The 23,392-nt window shown below is 42.6% G+C and overlaps 1 protein-coding gene across 2 annotated transcripts in view; it reads right to left on the bottom strand.

The window, feature by feature from the left end:
• The window catches only part of LOC135549826 (trafficking protein particle complex subunit 9-like), a 367,075-nt gene that overhangs the window by 198,707 nt on the left and 144,976 nt on the right, over positions 1-23,392 (bottom strand). For both annotated transcript variants that reach the window (XM_064980154.1, XM_064980155.1), the window contains one exon: positions 10,166-10,284. In XM_064980154.1, the coding sequence (XP_064836226.1) occupies positions 10,166-10,284 (119 nt within the window). The remainder of the gene's footprint in view (positions 1-10,165; positions 10,285-23,392) is intronic.

Raw genomic sequence — 23,392 nt, 5'->3', positions numbered from 1 at the left:
AATGATTATAACAGCAATTCTGATCCAAGCATAAATTCATACATTGTGCCCCTGGCTTGAGAGAATGGAAGTAGCTAGATGTAGAACACTAATGTTAACTAGCTTGCTGGCTCATCATTGCCCATAAAAAGAATTTAGGAGAGCGAGGAAGCATTTTGGCCAGGTAGCCGAGAACAACAACAAATAACTTCACCGGACAGATGTTGCTCTCTGGTTTTGTAATGAAACAAAGGTGTGGTTGAATTTATTCTGCCACTGTGTCTTCTTATTGTCTAAGTCTTAGGTCTATATATCACGGTGTCAAGGCGTATGAACAAATAGGTTATAGAGCAAACAATGCAATTATTATAAACACAAATTGTAATATGGCTTCTTTTTTTTCCTGGCTTGGCTTCAATGATTTTACCCACACACCGTTACTGATATGACTATAGCACCACCTGTTAAATGACTATAGCGCCACCTGTTAAACGACTATAGCGCCACCTGTTAAATGACTATAGCGCCACCTGTTAAATGACTATAGCGCCACCTGTTAAATGACTATAGCGCCACCTGTTAAATGACTATAGCGCCACCTGTTAAATGACTATAGCGCCACCTGTTAAATGACTATAGCGCCACCTGTTAAATGACTATAGCGCCACCTGTTAAATGACTATAGCGCCACCTGTTCAATGACTATAGCGCCACCTGTTAAATGACTATAGCGCCACCTGTTAAATGACAAACATATGACCGAATACAAACAGTGCAGCTATTCCCTCCGCAAGGCTATCAAACAAGCTAAGCGTCAGTATAGAGACAAAGTAGAATCTCAATTCTACGGCTCAGACACAAGAGGTATGTGGCAGGGTCTACAGTCAATCACGGACTACAAAAAGAAAACCAGCCCAGTCACGGACCAGGATGTCTTGCTCCCAGGCAGACTAAATAACTTTTTTGCCCGCTTTGAGGACAATACAGTGCCACTGACACGGCCTGCAACAAAAACATGCGGACTCTCCTTCACTGCAGCCGAGGTGAGTAAAACATTTAAACGTGTTAACCCTCGCAAGGCTGCAGGCCCAGACGGCATCCCCAGCCGCACCCTCAGAGCATGCGCAGACCAGCTGGCTGGTGTGTTTACGGACACATATTCAATCAATCACTATACCAGTCTGCTGTTCCCACATGCTTCAAGAGGGCCACCATTGTTCCTGTTCCCAAGAAAGCTAAGGTAACTGAGCTAAACGACTACCGCCCCATAGCACTCACTTCCGTCATCATGAAGTGCTTTGAGAGACTAGTCAAGGACCATATCACCTCCACCCTACCTGACACCCTAGACCCACTCCAATTTGCTTACCGCTCAAATAGGTCCACAGACGATGCAATCTCAACCACACTGCACACTGCCCTAACCCATCTGGACAAGAGGACCCATGTGAGAATGCTGTTCATCGACTACAGCTCGGCATTTAACACCATAGTACCCTCCAAGCTCGTCATCAAGCTCGAGACCCCGGGTCTCGACCCCGCCCTGTGCAACTGGGTACTGGACTTCCTGACGGGCCGCCCCCAGGTGGTGAGGGTAGGCAACAACATCTCCACCCCGCTGATCCTCAACACTGGGGCCCCAGTGCGGACGACACAACAGTGGTAGGCTTGATTACCAACAACGACGAGACGGCCTACAGGGAGGAGGTGAGGGCCCTCGGAGTGTGGTGTCAGGAAAATAACCTCAAACTCAACGTCAACAAAACTAAGGAGATGATTGTGGACTTCAGGAAACAGCAGAGGGAACACCCCCTATCCACATCGATGGAACAGTAGTGGAGAGGGTAGTAAGTTTTTTAAGTTCCTCGGCATACACATCACAGACAAACTGAATTGGTCCACCTACACAGACAGCATCGTGAAGAAGGCGCATCAGCGCCTCTTCAACCTCAGGAGGCTGAAGAAATTCGGCTTGTCACCAAAAGCACTCACAAACCTCTACAGACCCACAATCGAGAGCATCCTGGCGGGCTGTATCACCGCCTGGTACGGCAACTGCTCCGCCCACAACCGTAAGGCTCTCCAGAGGGTAGTGAGGTCTGCACAACGCATCACAGGGGGCAAACTACCTGCCCTCCAGGACACCTACACCACCCAATGTCACAGGAAGGCCATAAAGATCATCAAGGACAACAACCACCCGAGCCACTGCCTGTTCACCCCGCTATCATCCAGAAGGCGAGGTCAGTACAGGTGCATCAAAGCTGGGACCGAGAGACTGAAAAACAGCTTCTATCTCAAGGCCATCAGACTGTTAAACAGCAACCACTAACATTGAGTGGCTGCTGCCAACACACTGACTCAACTCCAGCCACTTTAATAATGGGAATTGATGGGAAATGATGTAAAATATATCACTAGCCACTTTAAACAATGCTACCTAATATAATGTTTACATACCCTACATTATTAATGTCATATGTATACGTATATACTGTACTCTATATCATCCACTGCATTTTTATGTAATACATGTAGCACTAGCCACTTTAACTATGCCACTTAGTTTACATACTCATCTCATATGTATATACTGTACTCGATACCATCTACTGTATCTTGCCTATGCTGCTCTGTACCATCACTCATTCATATATCTTTATGTACATATTCTTTATCCCCTTACACTTGTGTATAAGACAGTAGTTTTGGAATTGTTAGTTAGATTACTTGTTGGTTATTACTGCATTGTCGGAACTAGAAGCACAAGCATTTCGCTACACTCGCATTAACATCTGCTAACCATGTGTATGTGACAAATAAAATTTGATTTGATTTGAATTCTCCCAACCTGCTACGTTAATTCTCCCAACCTGCTACGTTAATTCTCCCAACCTGCTACGTTAATTCTCCCAACCCGCTACGTTAATTCTCCTAACCTGCTTCGTTACTTCTCCCATTCTGCTACGTTAATTCTCCCAATCTGTTATGCTACCTCCCAACCCGCTACGTTACTTCTCCCAACCTGCTACGTTACTTCTCCCAACCTGCAACGTTACTTCTCCCAACCTGCTACGTTACTTCTCCTAACTTGCTTTGTTACTTCTCCCAACCTGCTACGTTAATTCTCCCAATCTGCTATGCTACCTCCCAACCTGCTACGTTAATTCTCCTAACCTGCTTCGTTACTTCTCCCATTCTGCTACGTTAATTCTCCCAATCTGTTACACTACCTCCCAACCTGCTACGTTAATTCTCCCAACCTGCTACGTTACTTCTCCCAACCTGCTACGTTACTTCTCCCAACCTGCTACATTAATTCTCCTAACCTGCTTCGTTACTTCTCCCAACCAGCTACGTTAATTCTCCCAATCTGCTACGCTACCTCCCAACCTGCTATGTTAATTCTCCTAACCTGCTTCGTCAATGGTCATAAACCTACTTCATTAATTATCCTAACCTGGTTCGTTAATTCTCCTAACCTGCTTCGTTAATTCTCCTAACCTGCTACGAAAAAGTCACTTCCGGTTGGAGGTGTATACCACCTAGTCAAAACCCCTGAACAGACACTAAGCCCTGCCTCCCAACCTCTACATCCAGCCCCAAAATAACAACAGTCACTTCACGCAGCATTTATTTTGTAAAGATCATTCATGTAAATTAGAATAGAGGTCCAGGAATTGATCCTGTGGAATAACACATTTGAACTCAAGAGTCTAACGTCACAAGGTAAACTCATGTCTTAGGGCAACTGGCATCAGGGCCATGCCCCCACACATTGACTCTGTACCAGTACCCCCTGTACATAGTCTCGCTATTGTTATTTTACTGCTGCTATTAAATTACTTGTTCCTTTTATTTCTTATTCTTACTTTTTCAACTGCATTGTTAGTTAGGGTCTTGTAAGTCTATGCTAGGTAAAGCTCCGCCTTATCTCAGTTCACTGGTCACGTTCCAGCAGGTATATCTCACTTATCATCCCCAAAGCCAACACCTCAATTGGCCGCCTTTCCTTCCAGTTCTCTGCTGCCAGTGACTGGAACAAATTGCAAAAATCACTGAAGTTGTAGATTTATTTCCCTCACCAACTTCAAACATCAACTATCTGAGCAGCTAACCGATCGCTGCAGCTGTACATAGTCCATCTGTAAAAATGACCCACCAAATCTATCTACCTCATTCCTATACTGTTTTATTTTATTTACTTTTCTGCTCTTTTGCATACCAGTATTTCTACTTGCACCCCATCATCTGCTCATTTATCACTCCAGTGTTAATCTGCTAAATTGTAACTATTTGCTCCTATGGCCTATTTATTGCCTACCTCCTCATGCCTTTTGCACACACTGTATATAGACTTTCTTTTTTCTACTGTGTCATTGACTTGTTTATTGTGTTATTGGCTTGTTTGTTGTTTACTCCATATGTAACTCCATGTGTTGCTGTCTGTGTTACACTGCTTTGCTTTATCTTGGCCAGGTCGCAGTTATAAATGAGAATTTGTTCTCAACTAGCTTACCTGGTTAAATAAAGGTGAAATAAAATGTAAACATTTTTTTTTTTAAGTAAGCACTTCACAGTAAGGTCAGTAAGGCCTGTAGTATTCAGCACATGTGAATAATACAATTTGATTTGAGACTTGTCTAAAACCAAATATAAGAACACAAATTCAAGTGTGCTTTCCCCACCTCCCAGTCTCCCTGCCTAGTTTTTAAATTGATTTATTTAACCTTTATTTAACCAGTCAGGCCAGTTGACAACAAGGTCTCATTTACAACTGCGACCTGGCCAAGATAAAGCAAAGCAGTTCGACATAAACAACAACACAGACTTACACATCGAAAAAACAAATATACAGTCAATAATACAGTAGAAAAAGTCTATATACAGTGTGTGCAAAATAGGTTGGATAAGGGAGTTAAGGCAATAAATAGGCCATGGTGGCAAAGTAATTACAATATAGCAATTAAACACTGGAATGGTAGATGTGCAGAAGATGAATGTGCGAGATACTAGAGATACTAGTAGAGATACTGGGGTGCATAGGAGCAAGATATATAAATACAGTATGGGGATGAGGTGGTTGGATGGGCTATTTACAGATGAGCTGGTGCAGTATAGTATAGTACCTCAGACAGTCCTCAATCCATCCACTCTCCTCTACTGGCTTTTAAAAACTATTGTAGACTGTTTACCCCGTCTCGACTGGTCCACTAGGGACGAGTTTCGTGCTTATATTCAACCTGGATCTTCTAATATTTTCGTGTTTCTATTCAACCTGAATCCTCTCAGCTTCCATATTGCAGTCTCAGGAGCAGTGAAAAATAACAGGTAGAACTAGACATCGGGTTTACGCTCCACACACCCCTAGACATTTGTGGTTTTGAAGACAGTGTGGGATGGACTCAGAGCTGTGTCTGAGGGGTTCGGCACACACGCACACACACAGCTCTGCCTTGAAATGGCCCTGATGCCATCTGCCTGCTGAGTAGAGGGAGCTACCCAAACTCAATGTCCCAGCCAAACGTCATAACGTGAATGTTTCTTCTCCACAGTAAGTCTGGATTTGAGTCCCTCCCCAACGATTTCTAGAATGCAAACACATTCTAACCAGAGCCAGAATACACGTGGATAAAGCAGAGTTTTGAAAATACGTCATTGGCTTTGATCCTCCAAATGGTTAGAGACGATCCAAACTCTGATGACTCAATTTGACGTCACCAGAATACTTCAACGACAACAGCCTCAGACTGAAGTATCTCGCGAATGACAGAGCAGCGCAAGAATTCAGTCATCAGAATACTTCAACGACAGCAGCCTCCCCATATGATGGAGCGAAGTGTTTTATTCTCACACTATTCTCTTCCTGTACTCTACCTAAGAGTCACACAAACATGTGCAGGTAAGAGAGAGACTACAGAGCAACACTGACACACAAACATACGCAAACACTACCAAACACAAATGTGCACTGCACACAGACACAACATACCACACACAGCAAGACCTCAGGGAAAAGACCGAGTGGAAATAGACAGGAAGAAAGGCAGGGCGGGGATAGTCAAACTTACACCTTTGCTTCCTGTCGATGGATTACAGAACGGTCTTATTTTATTACATTGTATTTCCTGGGAATCGTTGAGCATAATAGGCACGCATGCCAACAACTGCTCACACAGGCGCTCACACAGGCACACACACGCACGTGCACACACACACACACACAGGCACACACAAAGACACACACACACACACACAGGCACACACAAAGACACACACAGACACGCTCACCCCCCATGTATTCCTGTGGCATTTCCAGGCAGGCTGGGATGTGTAGCTAACTACTGTAACAAATGCAGAAGCACGGAGTAGAAATATCATAATGAGAAGGAATAGCAAAGTTCACCAGGTGGCTCAGAGGGAAATATCACCTGTTTCCTATTGGACAGGCAGCCTGATCAGCATGGAGTTGGGGAAATGAAGGTTAAAACACATACACACACAAGCAGGAAGGTGGATGAAACTACAAGCTTATCAAACACATCACTGTGAAGGCTAAAACAAAACATAATCTGTGAAGTAGAACTCCAGCGTGGGAAAATAAATTGTGCGCACAACAAGGCATTTCAGCTGCATACAGAATCCATGAGATACGTGATTATGAAATCATGGCTTTCAATAGAAAGTACATTTAATATGAGCAAAAACGGACAATAAAAAAAAAGCTATCAATATAACTTTTAGTTGTTGTTTTAACCTGTTGAAACTCTGGGGGCGCTATATCATTTTTGGATAAAAAGACGTGCCCGTTTTAAGCGCAATATTTTGTCACAAAAAGATGCTCGACTATGCATATAATTGGTAGCTTTGGAAAGAAAACACTCTGACGTGTCCAGAACTGCAAAGATATTCTCTGTGCGTGCCCTAGAACGTGAGCTACAGGCAACGTGAGCTCCTTATATGGCTGTGAATGCGAGAGGAGTGAGTCTGCCCTTTCTGTCGTTTCCCCAAGGTGTCTGCAGCATTGTGACGTATTTGTAGGCATATCATTGGAAGATTGACCATAAGAGACCACATTTACCAGGTGTCCGCCCGGTGTCCTGCGCCGAAATTGGTGCGCAAAAGTCAGCTGCAAGTATTTTTCCACAGAATTCAGAGGAGAATGCAGGCTTCCACGAACGATATATCAATGAAGAGATATGTGAAAAAACACCTTGAGGATTGATTCCAAACAACGTTTGCCATGTTTCGGTCGATATTATGGAGTTAATTCGGAAAAAGTTTGACGTTGTAGGTGACTGAATTGTCGGTTCGTTTCGGTAGCCAAATGTGATGTACAAAACGGAGCGATTTCTCCTACACACAGACGCTTTCAGGAGAAACTGCACATTTGCTATGTAACTGAGAGTCTCCTCATTGAAAACATCCGAAGCTCTTCAAAGGTAAATGATTTTATTTATTTGGTTATCTGGTTTTTGTGAAAATGTTGCGTGCTAAATGCTACTCAAAATGCTAAGCTAGCTTAGCATACTCTTACACAAATTAGTGAATTGCTATGGTTCAAAAGCATATTTTGAAAATCTGAGATGACAGTGTTGTTAAGAAAAGGCTAAGCTTGAGAGTAGGCGCATTATTTTCATTTTATTTGCGATTTTCAGAAATCGTTAACGTTGCGTTATGCTAATGAGCCTGAGGCTTTAGTCACGATCCCGGATCCGGGATGGGGAGTTTTTAATTACGAAATAGTGGGCAGACACTATGATACGAGTGATATTACGCATGACCTGCACTAGAATATATATCCTTATGTACATATTCTTTATCCCCTTACACTGTGTATAAGACAGTAGTTTAGGAATTGTTAGTTAGATTACTTGTTGGTTATTACTGCATTGTCGGAACTAGAAGCACAAGCATTTCGCTACACTCGCATTAACATCTGCTAACCATGTGTATGTGACAAATAAAATTTGATTTGATTTGAACCAGTAGGCCAGCTAAGTACAAATCTAGAGTGCGAGTCAGACTTAAAACAATGTTGCAGCCAAACGACGAGTCAGATGCCTCAGGAAATATGAATCCATATCGCACCGTACATACATAGTCAAACACAGGTAGGGGAAACATTCATTAAAATTCAGAAGGTTCAGTCGAACCAGCAGGAGAGTTTCGATTTATGTGCAAATCAACCCTTATCCATACCGCCTCACAAATACACACGCACACACAGGACTATGTTAAGGCAATGTTCCCACATGATGTGTAATTGGTCGGTTCTGGGATTACCTCTGCAGCTAAACTGCCAAAACAACATAATCTGCACTGAGACTCTGAGCTGCCTGACTGTCATTCTCTACTCTGTTCTTAACAAGCTCCACCAGCCGACTGATGGAACGGACAGCTTCATATTTACAGTGGAGAGTTGGAGGGCAGCATAAGGGAATTAAGAACGAGATTCGTCCTCCTGCATAGATTCTCTATGTGTAATGGCTTAGATCAGGCGTCAGTGACCTGCTGACCTTGTGCGCGAGCGTTGCAAAATAAATGTACACATACATACATGCAATCACTGCACAGAACACTGCTCGCACGCGTCTGCGTCGCCAGGCGGGAAAATTAAACGTGGTTCTATTTGTGACGCTTGACGCTCCTCATTGGTTTTTAGGAGCATATACCCACGTGGGTGATTGAAAGATGAACTGAGGTCCACACTCCAGTCCAGTTGGTGGTGGTAATGCACCTTAAAGTTGGTTGCCAAGCGCTATATAAATTCCACAGAAGAAGAAGCAGCCTGAAGGAGGAGAGATTACTAGAAACTTTAACCCTTTTATCTGTGAATTAATTGTCGTAGTGGACTTTGTGCATTTCAGGTAAAATAACAACCCAATGTTTATATTCCTGGACAAATTAGCTGGCAACAGCAAGCTAGCTAGCTAAGTTGTAATGAACACTGAATGCTTTTCGACCTGTCCCCAAATGAATATAGTCGGTTCAGAGTTTGTTTTGATATTTCAACCTGTGTGTCCTGATAGCGTCTGGTGTGGGTGGACAAAATCAACATGCGCGCAAAATCAACATGCGCGCGAGCGGTCTGATCAGCATGTGAAACAGTGAAATAAATAAATAAATAAATAGTTGTCTTTTTTTTATTTTTTTAAAGATGCCATGCGCGCAATTTTAGGAGTTGAGAAATCAATGTGGTAGAACTGGAAAGCTGTGATGTCCCTCTTTTAAATGTGGACATCAAAACTGCTTTGAAAGATGTGTCTTCACTGGATTGTAGCTGGAAACAGGCATCTATTTGATTAGACCACCTTGTTTCTTTGTTTTGTTTAGTTCTTTGGTAAAATTGTATTTTCTATATTCTTTATTTACAAGTCGCTCCGTCTGTTTATTGGAACAAGTGTTATTTGTGTATGTAGTGAACCTGTTTGAATCTGAAAATTAAAAAAGCTAGAAACAGGCCGAATATTTATTCATAATTATTTGACCTGGCTTTCCTTTTTCACCTCCCCTGAAAACGTCTAGATTATGTAATAAGGCGAGGAGATATGTACATAAGGAGAGGGAATGGTCGAGTGGACGCGGATGGGAGGTTGTGTGTGTGTGCATGCGTACGTTATAGCTAACCATAGGTGCTCCGTGATGAATCACAATGGAGAGGTTCACCCCTGCAGACAGAACTTAACGAACTCTACAACACCAAAGCACACACACACACACACACACACACACACACACACACACACACACACACACACACACACACACACACAGAGAATGTAGTTCAGCAAGACATCAGCCTGTTCTCTCCACTGATTGAGATCAGCTGCACCCTGATAGAGACACGCCACATTAACTCTGTGTACCTTCTTGTCTATGTGTGAAAATCTGCAGTTAGCCTCTCTGTCTGTCGGTCTGTCTATCCTCAGCTCCCTCCCTGCTTTTTAAACAAACAGCTACACTCACCCTAATTACCACGAGGCTTGTTAACTATCTGCAGCATCAGAAAATGGGAAATACAACACAAGGAGGGAAATAAAACAACCTTTGGAAGTCATGAAATGCAGATGTGTAAAGTCTCACGTAAATTATTAAGTAGAGAAATGTTCCTGCTGAAATCTCAGTCATAAAAGGAACCTAGTTTAGAGAAGATGGGAGGAGAGGGGAGAGGTGTCTGTCCTACCTTGACGTGGTTGTAGTCTGTCTTGCTGGACTCGCTGCCCAGGGGCTTGGTCTCGGCCCGGGGTTTGAGGACTTGTCTCAGGGGGCTGGAGATGGGAGGGCCTGTCACACTGATCCCATCTGGAACAGCAGCAGAGACGATCAGCCAGTCAGGAGACACAAAAGTACAGTAACCACAGACTTAATATAATTTAACTATATTAACAGTTGTTAAAACGCACATTAGCACATACAAACATATTAGGGTGAGAGAGTTTCTCTAATCTCAAAGTATTTCCTAGGCGAATCAGGAGAAACTCCCATCTCTTCTTCATACATGAGGACATGATCATTTAAATACATTGTGTGAGCAGAATATGGAACAGCAGCTCACAGGCCTATCCTGTTTTATATATATAGTTTCAATGCAGAGTTCAAAACAGCAACAACACAATCCTACACAGAGCTTCAGAGGACCATCAAACACCCATATCAGCTTTCTGTATTAATGTGTACTGAAGGGGTTCCTGCTTTCAGCTGGCCATGCTACAAACCATCTCATAGTGTGACGTAGGCACTGAGCACACAGTCTCTCTGACGTTAGTGGAAACATCTTTGTCTCCAAGGGGAATCACTGGGTTAGCTGCTGCAAAGATCTGCCCCCTCTCCCCACACACACACAACACAGAAATGGGAACGACATGGTAGGAATTAAGTTCAAACACTTAGAGCCCGCCAGCTTTGACTCCATATTCCGTTTGGTCCAAAGCTTTCCAACACATTCAACTGACACGGCTGGCATTTGTGATTAGTACTCCAAGAGCGGCTAACCAGGGCCCAGAATCACAACACACCGACGCTTAAACTTAAGAAAAAAAATAAGTTCCTCAACAATATCTTGAGATTTCACGATTTTCTTACGAACTTCTGAAATATCTTCTTGTTGCTCAGCAACTGTTTTAGTTAGCTATCAAGCTAGCAAAGGCAATCATGTTGGCATATTTCTTACTGAGATTACTGTTCTAAAATGTGTATTTGGGTTTAAAATAATCAATACTGAAAATGTCAGATTAAGTTTGTGAGTGAATTAAACATGTTCAATTGCTTTTATGAGCTTTTTCTCTCACTGCCCTGAGATTAGGACAATGTTTGAGCTATCTTGGAATTTCCCAAAACATTTTTTTCAATAATAGAATTCCTTCTTAACTTTTTGCTTAAAGGAGAAACAAGAAATACTGTAAGAAAATTTCCAAAAACCATTTTGAGGAATAGCAACTTTGCTTAACTTTCTTCTTAAGTCTATAGTTAAGGAAAACATTTCAGTTAAGAAGAAATGTTTTCTTAAGAAGGTTTTGGGGCGGCAGGGTAGCCTAGTGGTTAGAGCGTTGGACTAGTTACCGAAAGGTTGCAAGTTCGAATCCCCGAGCTGACAAGGTACAAATCTGTCGTTCTGCCCCTGAACAGGCAGTTAACCCACTGTTCCTAGGCTGTCATTGAAAATAAGAATTTGTTCTTAACTGACTTGCCTAGTAAAATAAAGGTAAATAAAAAATAAATAAATAAAAAAAATAAAAAAAATCTGTGCCCAGGTCCATATCCATAAAGCCTCTCAGAGTAGAACTGCTGATCTCAGATCAGTTTAGCCTTTTAGATTATAATGAATGAGATTACATGGACAGGGTACATCTGAGAAGCTTTGTGAATATGAGCCCAGAACCACTACAGCTGACACAGTCAGTCAGCATTGTTGCTATGTCATTTTCCATATCCTACTCACAGAATCAGATTAGATATGCATCCAGACAGAGGGAGGTGGATGGAAAGAGGAAGAGAGAACACTGATAAACAGTATCTTTATTGACTAGTGCCTCCATTAAGGCCTACAGCCTGTTTCCAGACACACATACATCTTCATGTCTGATCCTGATAGAGAGCGAGGGCAGGAGAGAGACAGAGATAGAGACAAAACAGAGAGCGAGGGCAGGAGAGAGACAGAGATAGAGACAAAACAGAGAGCGAGGGCAGGAGAGAGACAGAGATAGAGACAAAACAGAGAGCGAGGGCAGGAGAGAGACAGACAGAGAGAGAGACAGAGATAGAGACAAAACAGAGAGCGAGGGCAGGAGAGAGACAGAGATAGAGACAAAACAGAGAGCGAGGGCAGGAGAGAGACAGAGATAGAGACAAAACAGAGAGCGAGGGCAGGAGAGAGACAGAGATAGAGACAAAACAGAGAGCGAGGGCAGGAGAGAGACAGAGATAGAGACAAAACAGAGAGCAAGGGCAGGAGAGAGACAGAGATAGAGACAAAACAGAGAGCGAGGGCAGGAGAGAGACAGAGATAGAGAGATAGACAGGGATAAAGAGACAAACAGAGAGACAGGGATAAAGAGACAGAGAGAGAGACAGAGATAAAGAGACAAACAGAGAGACAGAGATAAAGAGACAGAGAGAGAGACAGAGATATAGAGACAAACAGAGTGAGACAGAGATAAAGAGACAAACAGAGTGAGACAGAGATAAAGAGTCAGAGAGTGAGGGCAGGAGAGAGACAGAGATAGACAGAGATAAAGAGACAGAGAGCGAGACAGAGATAAAGAGACAAACAGAGAGCGAGGGCAGGAGAGAGACAGAGATAAAGAGACACACAGAGAGAGACACAGACAGAGAGTGCATAACGGGCGGAGAGATTGAAGACGACATCACTCAACATCCTCCCTCTTTCCTTGCCATCACCCTCCGTCTATCCCTGCCTCTTTCTCTCTCAATCTATCTCTCCATCTGCCTAGTGAGAGTCTGCGACTATAAATCACTACAGATTATATTAGTGACAGTGAATTGATCTAATGCAGAATGATAAACTGAAAATCAACATCAACAAAGTCTTGTGAATCTCTGCAATGCCACCTTTTGGCTCTACACACACTTGTGCTTTTCCTGGAAGGTGAGTCAAGGGTATTGTAGTAAAAGGGAGCCTATGACGGATTGCATTGCAAACAGAAACACTTCTTCAATGTCCTTTCGAGGGGAGAGGAACATAAGGCTGTAATATACAAGGCAACAAAGTCCCGTTCTGCACCGTGGAGTGAGTGAGTGAGAGACACCTGAACATTTGGGCAGAGAGGTTGAATCTGGGAGGAGCTAGCAAAGGACCTTTGACCTCATTAACATAAATTGGTTTATTAGAAGCATCACGTAGACAGACAATTTCCTCCCAACACAGAGAGAGAGAGAAAGAGAGAGAGAGTATTCACAAGGTGTCTCAGAGTAGGAGAGAGGGGCGGGACAGAGAGAAGAATATCCAACTCCTCGGCTGGTATTATTTTAGGAGCTATATGATTCACAAGTAACCCAGTCCAGGTGAGGCTGACGAGATGGAGAGAAAATAAGACGGGTAAATAATAGTGTCTCTTTTCAAAAGCCCACACTTTCTGCTGTCATTACTACGACATCAAACATCCAAATTACAAAGACGCGGGCGGTCTCTTTCAGATGGAGGGAGAGAGAGCAGAAGGAGAAATGGAGAGAGATGAGGAAACAGGGAGAGAGAGAGAGAGAGAACAAGAGCAAGAAAGAGATCAGAAGAGAAAGAGATGAGAGGGAGAGAAGAGAGAGGGAATAAGAGAGTGAGGTAATGCAGGATCTGAACAAATTATTGCCATCATTACTCACAGCCATTTGAGTCATACTAAATACAGCATTACAGGCAGAACCACATCATCCAGATAGACAGAAGTACACTGCTCATAATGCTGTGAGATGGTCCTCATCACATTTATCTTGTGAGGTGACAAAGTGAACAACATATCTACCATCATATTGTCATTTTGCATCTACGGATGCTTATGTACTGTTTACGAATGTATGCCTTATATGGCTTATGACTGTTAAAGACATGCACAGGTACTTTGACCACAAGAAAGTATATTTTTTTAACTTCCTGCTTTGGGCTGGATGTGTTTTATTTATTTGACCTTTATTTAACTAGGCAAGTCATTTAACCACAAATTCTTATTTTCAATGACGGCCTAGGAACACTGTCTTGTTCAAGGGCAGAACAACAGATTGTTACCTTCAGCTTGGGTATTCGATCTTGCAACCTTTCGGTAACTAGTCCAATGCTCTAACCACTAGGCTCTAACCACTAGGCTCTAACCACTAGGCTCTAACCACTAGGCTCTAACCACTAGGCTACCTGCCGTGTCAATGTGTCGTTCATACATGCATAATCTATGAGCAGAATTACTGTTTCACCTCAATTAGCCACAAAATCCCTAGTTTGAAAGAGACTGTTTTCTTGAAGCTGACCATGACATTTTCCCAATATTTCCCCCCACGTGGGCAGGCCCCCTAGCAATTTGAGTTCGACCCAGTGAGCTTCAGCCCCTCGCATTTGAGTGACTGCTAGCAAGAGGCCTGCCCAGCCTTATCCAATGAGGTTACAGGGCTCCAACGGCACAGTGGACACAGCAGAGACAGAGAGAGCAATGACGTGGTGCACATATCTGCACATATGTGTCGTAGAATGCCGTTTTCGGGCCTCCCAGGTGGCGCAGTGGTCCAGCGCTAGCTGTGCCACCAGAGACTCTGGGTTCGCGCCCAGGCTCTGTCATAGCCGGCCGCGACTGGGAGGTCCATGGGGCGATGCACAATTGGCCTAGCGTCGTCCGGGTTAGGGAGGGTTTGGCCGGTAGGGATATCCTTGTCACGTCGCACACCAGCGACTCCTGCGGCGGGCTGGGCGCAGTGCACGCTAACCAAGGTTGCCAGGCGCAGTGCACGCTAACCAAGGTTGCCAGGCGCACGGTGTTTCCTCCAACACATTGGTGCGGCTGGCTTCTGGGTTGGATGCGCGCTGGGTTAAGAAGCAGTGAGGCTTGGTTGGGTTGTGTTTCGGAGGATGCATGACTTTCAACCTTCGTCTCTCCCGAGCAGTACGGGAGTTGTAGTGATGAGACAAGATAGTAACTACTAATAATTGGATACCACGAAATTGGGGAGAAAAAGGGGGTAAAATAAAATAAAATATTTTTTTTTTAAAGAATGCTGTTTTCAGGGACCACTTTTGGCTCGTGAGTGCTACTTTCAGGACTACTGGCTGAAAAGTTCGCAAAAGTACACAAAACTACCAGAGAATCTCTTTAATAAGATGGCCTTTTTAAGTACTCTTAATTTGGGAATCAAATATTTTTGACAGAAAGAAATGTGCAAAGATATTCACATAGACAAATTTGATGAAATAAGCAGTGGGAAAGTATCAATGTCCAACAATTATGAAAGAGATTTATTTTCAATAAATAATTGGTCAATTAAGTCCATAATGGGGTTCATAGGACTGACCAAAATATATTTCAGTTCAAATGTCAGGTTTCAATAGCACTTTAAACAGCCGTAGCACTCTGCTGATTGAGTCAATATAGGACTTGGTCCCTTGAAATGAAGGTCCATTCAGTCGACACACTGGGCTGAATAGAACAGACTCATTGAGCTGCTGTCTCAATGGTTCCTGCCTCCAGAACTGAAAAGATGAAGACATTACAATGACGTATAAAAGCTTCTTAATAGTGGGAAGTCAGTCAATTGATCATCATATAATAAATGAGACAATTCACGCTGAATACCTCACACAAAGTCATATCTAGGTACATCTGAAGAAAATATTTGTTTATTTTCCCTCAAATAAATGCAGTCTGTCAATCTTCTGCATATTCTGTAATCATATCGCTAAGGTTATGTGATTACCTGAAGAGGCCTACTCTGCCGAGCAAGGACAAATCGCAAATCCCTCCACTCCAAAACGGAATGACATCGGCCAAGAAGCCCGTAGACTGACAGATATTCTAGCTGCGGTACACTGGGAACATTGCGAGTGGAGCAACAAGAAGGTTACAACACTGACAGCATCCCCACCCTGTCCCTTTGTAATTGTAACGGCTTTTCTAAATGCATCTCCCTGGCTGTTTTAATTCCCTTTAATGACGTTGTTGTACGCTGAGATTTTACCATCCATGGGCTAATGTGTTTACGCTGTCTGCTCCAGACTGTTTTTACTTTCTCCCCGCCTCCCTAGGACAACCAGACGCTACTCAATAGCTCTTATTGAGATGGAGAGGACGACTTAGAGCACTGGCTGGAGACTTCAGCCAACACAAACAGACTAATATAAAATATGCTACTTAGCATACGCTTTCATCCAAAGCCAATTAGTAGAGTGATTGCATACATGTTCCATACATTTTAAGAAAGGGAATGTGATCCCTATGGGAATTGTAACCACAACTAGGGCGAGCAAAATGATTGTAGAATCGCTTAACCGTCCATTATGGTAAAAAAAAAGAAGTTGTACCCCTTTACACTCATACCCTTATACGGGTTGAAAATGGCACGGATAAACGCCTAAATTGGAACACAGTGGTTGTACAGTAATATGCTCAGTGGAGGCTCCTCAGAGTTATCCTTTTTAGATAAAACTATACTAAATATATTCACGACACCAAATAATTGATTAAAACACACAGTTTTGCAATGAATGTCTACAGTAGCCTCAACAGCACTCTGTAGGGTATCACCATGGTGTAGCCAGAGGACATCTAGCTTCTGTCCTCCTCTGGGTACATTGATTTCAATGCAAAACCTGGAAGGCTCATGGTTCTTACCCCCTTAAATAGACTTACACCGTAATTATGACAACTTCCGGAGGACGTCCTCCAACCTATCAGAGCTCTTGCAGCATGAACTAAACATGTTGTCCAACCAATCAAAAGATCAGATAATTAATCTAGTACTGAAAGCATAAACTACAGATAGCTTGCACTGCAGTGCATAAAATGTGGTGAGTAGTTGACTCAAAAAGAGAGAAAGACAATTGTTGAACAGCTTTAAACAAATTAATTTCTTCAAAATTGAAAGAAGCGAGAGCGATATTTCATCATTTAAAAAAAACGTTATTATCGCTAGAAAATGCAGCTAGCTAGTTTAGCCTACTCAAAAACCCGGCTCAAACAGAGGGATGCTATGACAGCTAGCTGGCTATGACTATCCAACACAACACTGGAACTCTTCCAAGTCAAGGTAAGCTTTTGATTTTACCAATTTATTGCCACCGGCGACCACCAGTGTATCTGCTAAACTGCTTACTGACCGTACACTGTACTGCATGATTGTAGCAGGTTTACTAAAGCGTTAGTTCTATTAGTTATGTTGACTACTTTAACAAATATGGTGACAACGATGTAGGCTGTGTGTAGCGGTTATGATGTGGTTTGGCTTGGAAAGGTTTTTTCGCCTGGTCACATACAGCTGAATTCCACAAGCGAAGGGAAAAGGTGAGAGGAGGAGAGTGCATAGATGCGAGAAGGAATACAACATGGCTGCTTAAAAAGTTAACTTTGTTTACATGTGATCAGGGGTATATTCATTCCGCCAATTCTGTTTAAAAACCTTTCTTAAACAGAAGGAAACAGTGATACACATACCTTAATTTGTCCAATAGAAACTATCATTTGCAACTGTTGGACTAATGATTACTATGGAACACTGTTAAAGTTTAACAACAATAGTTTATTGTCAACTCACAATTCATGACAATCACTGGATTAGGTTGCACATCAACATATTTTGAACCATGCATTCCTGCGTGGGCATGTTAGATGAAACTTCTTACTTCTTGAATAGCCTCCCATCTCAGTATATTAAACAGTCTAAAGCACAGCAAACTACTTTAGAAGGTGAATGATAACAAATGTATTCTATTGCATGACTCAGCGGGGAAAAAATTGTGCGACCAAATCATGGGCTGGGGAGGATGTTAGTCTGGAGCCCTGTCAAGGGGTGGGATTTTATATCTGCTGCAGAGTAATGTATTATTCTGCTAATTTGGCTGTTGGTAAGAAAATCATGCAACAGGATCTTATGCAGAAAAATATGTTGGTGGGACAAGGCTATGTCAAAATAATGGAGACATTACAGATACAATTACTGATACAATTACTGATACAAAGTACATTGAAAGCAGGTGCTTCCACACAGGTGTAGTTCTTGAGTTAATTAAACAATTAACATTCCATCATGGGTCATGTATGAAAATGCTTGGCAGGCCATTATTTTGGCTACCATGGCTATGCCCCCATAGGATGACAATGCCCCCATTCCCCATGAGTGGTCTCTGAATGGTTTGATGAGCATTAAAATAAGGTAAACCATATGCCATGGCCGTCTCAGTCACCAGATCTCAACCCAATTCAACACTTATGGGAGATTCTGGAGCGGCGCCTTAGCATTTTCCACCGACATCAACAAAACACCAAATTATGGAATTTCTTGTGGAAGAATAGTGTCACATCCTTTCAACAGAGTTTCAGATATTTGGCGAATCTATGCCAAGGTGCATTGAAGGTCTTCTGGCTCGTGGTGGCCCAATGCCCTATTTGCATGACAGTGAATGGTCTCTCAAAATTCCATAATCATCACAGTCCTACCCACAACCATGATATTGCTAGTGCCACGCTCTTACTAACTGAGCTTACATAACATAAAACACACACACAAAGAGAACAGCAGCATTAAACGCAGGCCCAAGACACAGTGTAATTTAGTATGGTGCTCACACCATCGAAACCAATCATGTCTGCTGTAAACTACAACCCATTAGTCTATGTGTGATGACATCAATCCCATCAGACACTGAGTTATGTTATGTCTTCAGCCTGTCCCGGTCTGTGTGTCAATGTGTTTGTGCGTGTTGTCTCGGCTCCTCTGAAACACAATGTTCTCAATGGCTCTGTCTCATTGGCCACTCCTCTCTTTCTTTCAAACCAAGAACAAAGGAAATGACATATTGTGCCAGAGCCGGGCCCAAAAATGAAGGGTTGATTTGCAAAGTCACGTAGACATAGATTGGAGCCAATCAATGTGACACGTTCTTTATACACTCAGTGTCCAGTTTATTTGACTTCACATGTACTGTATCAAGGTTTGGAGCAGTGGGAGTGGGAGGAGAAGGATCACTCCAATCCATCCATCATTCAAATAATTACCGTATTTGAGTCGTTTTATCTGCAAATCAGTTCCAAATACCGATCTCAAACTTCAAGGCATTATTTCAAGTACATTTTACGGTATGAGAAACAGACGAAAGAGTATCACTCTCAAACGAGATGATGGACACACAAAATATATCATATCAATGCAGAGCGAGTGCGAGAGGGGAGAGAGCGAGAGAAGTTAGCTGTTAATGCTTATCACCAAGTAGGGCTATATACCTTATTTTACAATATATCAGTATTAATGCACGGACCCGTTTAGGTTTTTACTTGACCTTCTATAACAGCATTTCAATGTTTGGCTTGTTAAACGTAACATGACACGTGTCGGAACGGCGTATCACTTGTTATAGTTTAGTCAGTTCGCTACTTCAGTCGTCTCTCTCCCTCTTCTACAGCCTGATACCAGTGCTGGTGTAGGAATAAATCAGAATGTTGTTTGTGCAACGGTGTCTTCTAAATTATAGAGGAAGAGAGCGGAATAGTAATGGCATCTTGTTTTGTAGGCATTAACTCTGCCTTTGCTAAATGGCCAAAGCCTATAGGGAAATGAATGTTTTGGGGGGGATAAACACAGAAATTAAGGTCTGTGGTAAACGCAGGTTTAGGAGAACTTATGGAAAGCTCAATTCTGCCCTACCAAGCAAAAAGGCAGTAACTGCTCATAGCATAGAACTGAGAAAAGGGTATTTTATTTACTTTGGTTTCACAGTAACTTTATGTAGTTACTGCTAACAAGACCCCATTTCTTCCAAAACACAATACAATAGATACAATAGAGGCAGAATACTTGTCCACATGATTAAGCATGTATTTTCTGTTGCAACAATGACATGAATTCATTTTCGATCAAATGAGCAGTTACTGCTTGGTATGGCAGTATAGGTGAAGCATGAATATCTTATTTTTTTCTTATTTTTGTAGGGGGTAGATGCATTTTAATATTTCAAATAGATTGTAGCTTCCATCAATGTAAATGTCTGCATCATTTCCAGTCAAAAGTTTGGACACACCTACTCACACCTACACTGCTATGCTTTATCTTGGCCAGGTCGCAGTTGTAAATGAGAACTTGTTCTCAACTAGCCTACCTGGTTAAATAAAGGTGAAATAAAAAATAAATAAAACAAATTCAAGGGTTTTTATATATTTTCACTATTTTCTAAATTGTATAATAATAGTGAAGACGTCAAAACTATGAAATAATACATGGAATCATGAGGAAGTGTTAAACAAATAAAAATATATTTTATATTTGAGATTCTTCAAAGTAGCCACTCTTTGTCTTGATGACCGCTTTGCACACTCTTGGCATTCTCTCAACCAGCTTCACCTGGAATGCTTTTCCAACAGTCTTTTCCCACATATGCTGAGCACTTGCTGGCTGCTTTTCCTTCACTCTGGTCCAACTCATCCCAAACCATCTCAATTGGGTTGAGGTCGGGTGATTGTGGAGGCCAGGTCATCTGATGCAGCACTCCATCACTCTCCTCCTTGGTCAAATAGCCCTTACACACCCTGGAAGAGTGTTGGGTCATTGTCCTGTTGAAAAGAAATGATAGTCCCACTAAACGCAAACCAGCTGGAATGGCGTATCGCTGCAGAATGCTGTGGTAGCCATGCTGGTTCAGTGTGCCTTGAATTCTAAATAAATCACTGACAGTGTCACCAGCAAAGCACCTCCACACCATCATACCTCCTCCTCCATGCTTCACGGTGGGAACCACACATGCAGAGATAATCCGTACACCTACTCAGTGTCTCACAAAGACACGGCGGTTGGAAACCAAAAATCTCAAAGACTCATCAGACCTAAGGATTTTGACCAGTATAATGTCCATTGCTTGTGTTTCTTGGCCCAAGAAAGTTTCTTCTTATTATTGGTGTCCTTTAGTAGTGGTTTCTTTGCATCAATTCGCCCATGAAGGCCTGATTCACGCAGCCTCCTCTGAACAGTTGATGCTGAGATGTGTCTGTTACTTGAACTCTGTGAAGCATTTATTTGGGCTGCAATTTCTGCAGCTGGTAAGTATGGCAGTCCTCATAAGAGCTGTTCTTGCCATGATTTGGACTTTTACCAAATAGGGTTATCTTCTGTATAACACATTGAGGAAAGAAAATCCACACATTAACTTTTAACAAGGCACACCTGTTAATTTAAATGCATTCCAGGTGACTACCTCATGAAGCTGGTTGAGAGAATGCCAAGAGTGTGCTACTTTGAAGAATCTCAAATATAAATTGATTAGTTTAACACTTTCTTGGTTACTACATGATTACATATGTGTTATTTCATAGTGTTGATGTATTCACTATTATTCTACAATGTAGAAAAGTTGGGTAAAAATAAAGAAAAAACAAACTTTTGACTGGTACTGTATATTTTATTTGAAATGTTCCTTTATTATTTCCCCTCCCCCAATTGGAATAAACTAATGGACAACACCACTTAGGCTTCTAATTCCAGCTTATACATACTATTTATATGCACATTTTTTTATTTGACCTTTTTTTAACTAGGCAAGTCAGTTAAGAACAAATTCTTATTTTCAATGACGGCCTAGGAACAGTGGGTTAACTGCCTGTTCAGGGGCAGAATGACAGATTTTTACCTTGTCAGCTCGGGGATTCAAGTCCAACGCTCTAACCACTAGGCTACCTGCCGCCCTTCACTAGGGTACCACTAGGCTACCTGCCGCCCATCACTAGGGTACCACTAGGCTACCTGCCGCCCATCACTAGGGTACCACTAGGCTATCTGCCGCCCATCACTAGGGTACCACTAGGCTACCTGCCGCCCATCACTAGGGTACCACTAGGCTACCTGCCGCTCATCACTAGGGTACCACTAGGCTACCTGCCGCCCATCACTAGGGTACCACTAGGCTACCTGCCGCCCATCACTAGGGTACCACTAGGCTACGTTTATCAAAGTTAGCTGGCTAACTCATTGATCTGGCTTTGTAGTACCCCTCTGGACTCAATGAGAGGGATAAACTGGTCGAGGTATGAATCAATGAAAGAACCCCTCGGCTCCTCTGCAACCCCCTGTTCTCAATGGCTTTATCTGTCTCATCAAATCAAATTCACATTTTATTGGTCACATATTTAGCAGATGTTATTGCCGGTGTTTCTAAATGCTTATGTTTCTAGCTTTAGCAGTGCAGTAGCATTTAATAATTCACAACAATACACAGAAATCTAAAAGTAAAATAATGGAATTATAAAATACATAAATATCAGGATGAGCAATGTGGGAGTGGCACTGACTAAAATACAGTAGAATAGAATACAGTACATACATAGGAAATTAGTAAAGCAGTATGTAAACATTATTAAAGTGACCAGTGATTCCATGTATATATGGCAGCAGGGTTGAGTAACCGGGTGGTAGTCGGCTAGTGATGGCTATTTAACAGTCTGATGGCCTTGAAACAGAAGCTGTTTTTCAGTCTCTCGGTCCCATCTTTGATACACCTGTACTGACCTCACCTACTGGATGGTAGCGGGGTGAACAAGCTGCACCACCCTCTTTAGAGCCCGTTGAGGGAGAGGTTATTTTCCTGGCGCCATTCCACCAGGGCCCTCACCTTTCTCCCTTTTGGCTGTCTCATCATTGTTGGTAATCAGGTCTACTACTGTTGTGTTGTCTGCAAAGTTGATTGAGTTTGAGGCGGCCTGGCCACACAGTAACGGGTGAACAGGGAGTACAGGAGGGGTCCCCTGTGTTGAAGATTAGCTAAGTGGAGATGTTGTTTCCTACCTTCTCCAGCTGGTTGTGGCCCGTCAGGAAGTCCAGGACCCAGTTGCACAGGGCGGGTTCAGACCCAGGACCTGAGTTTAATGATGAGCTTGGAGGGTACTATGGTGTTGAATGCTGAGCTATAGTCAATGAACAGCTTTCTTACATACATCCTCTTATCCAGATGGGTTAGGGCAGTGTGCAGTGCGATGGCGATTGCATTGCCTGTAGATCTATTGGGGCGGTATGCAAATTGAAGTGGGTCTAGGGTGTCAGCTAAGGTAAAGGTGATATGATGACAGATGTGAGTGCTAGGGGGCGATAGTCCTTTAGTTTGGTTAAATGGACCCCTTCTCTCTCATCAACCCCTTTCCTCTCTTTCTTTTCAAACCACGATCGGAGGAAATTACATCTTGTTCTTCTCATGTTCTATACAAAAAATGTGTGTAAGGGCTGAGGTCATGGT

This window comes from Oncorhynchus masou, chromosome 12 (assembly GCF_036934945.1).
Source record: "Oncorhynchus masou masou isolate Uvic2021 chromosome 12, UVic_Omas_1.1, whole genome shotgun sequence".
In the NCBI taxonomy this organism is placed as follows: domain Eukaryota; kingdom Metazoa; phylum Chordata; class Actinopteri; order Salmoniformes; family Salmonidae; genus Oncorhynchus; species Oncorhynchus masou.
Note: the sequence above shows the minus strand (reverse complement) of the source record. Positions and strands in the feature narration are given on the sequence as shown.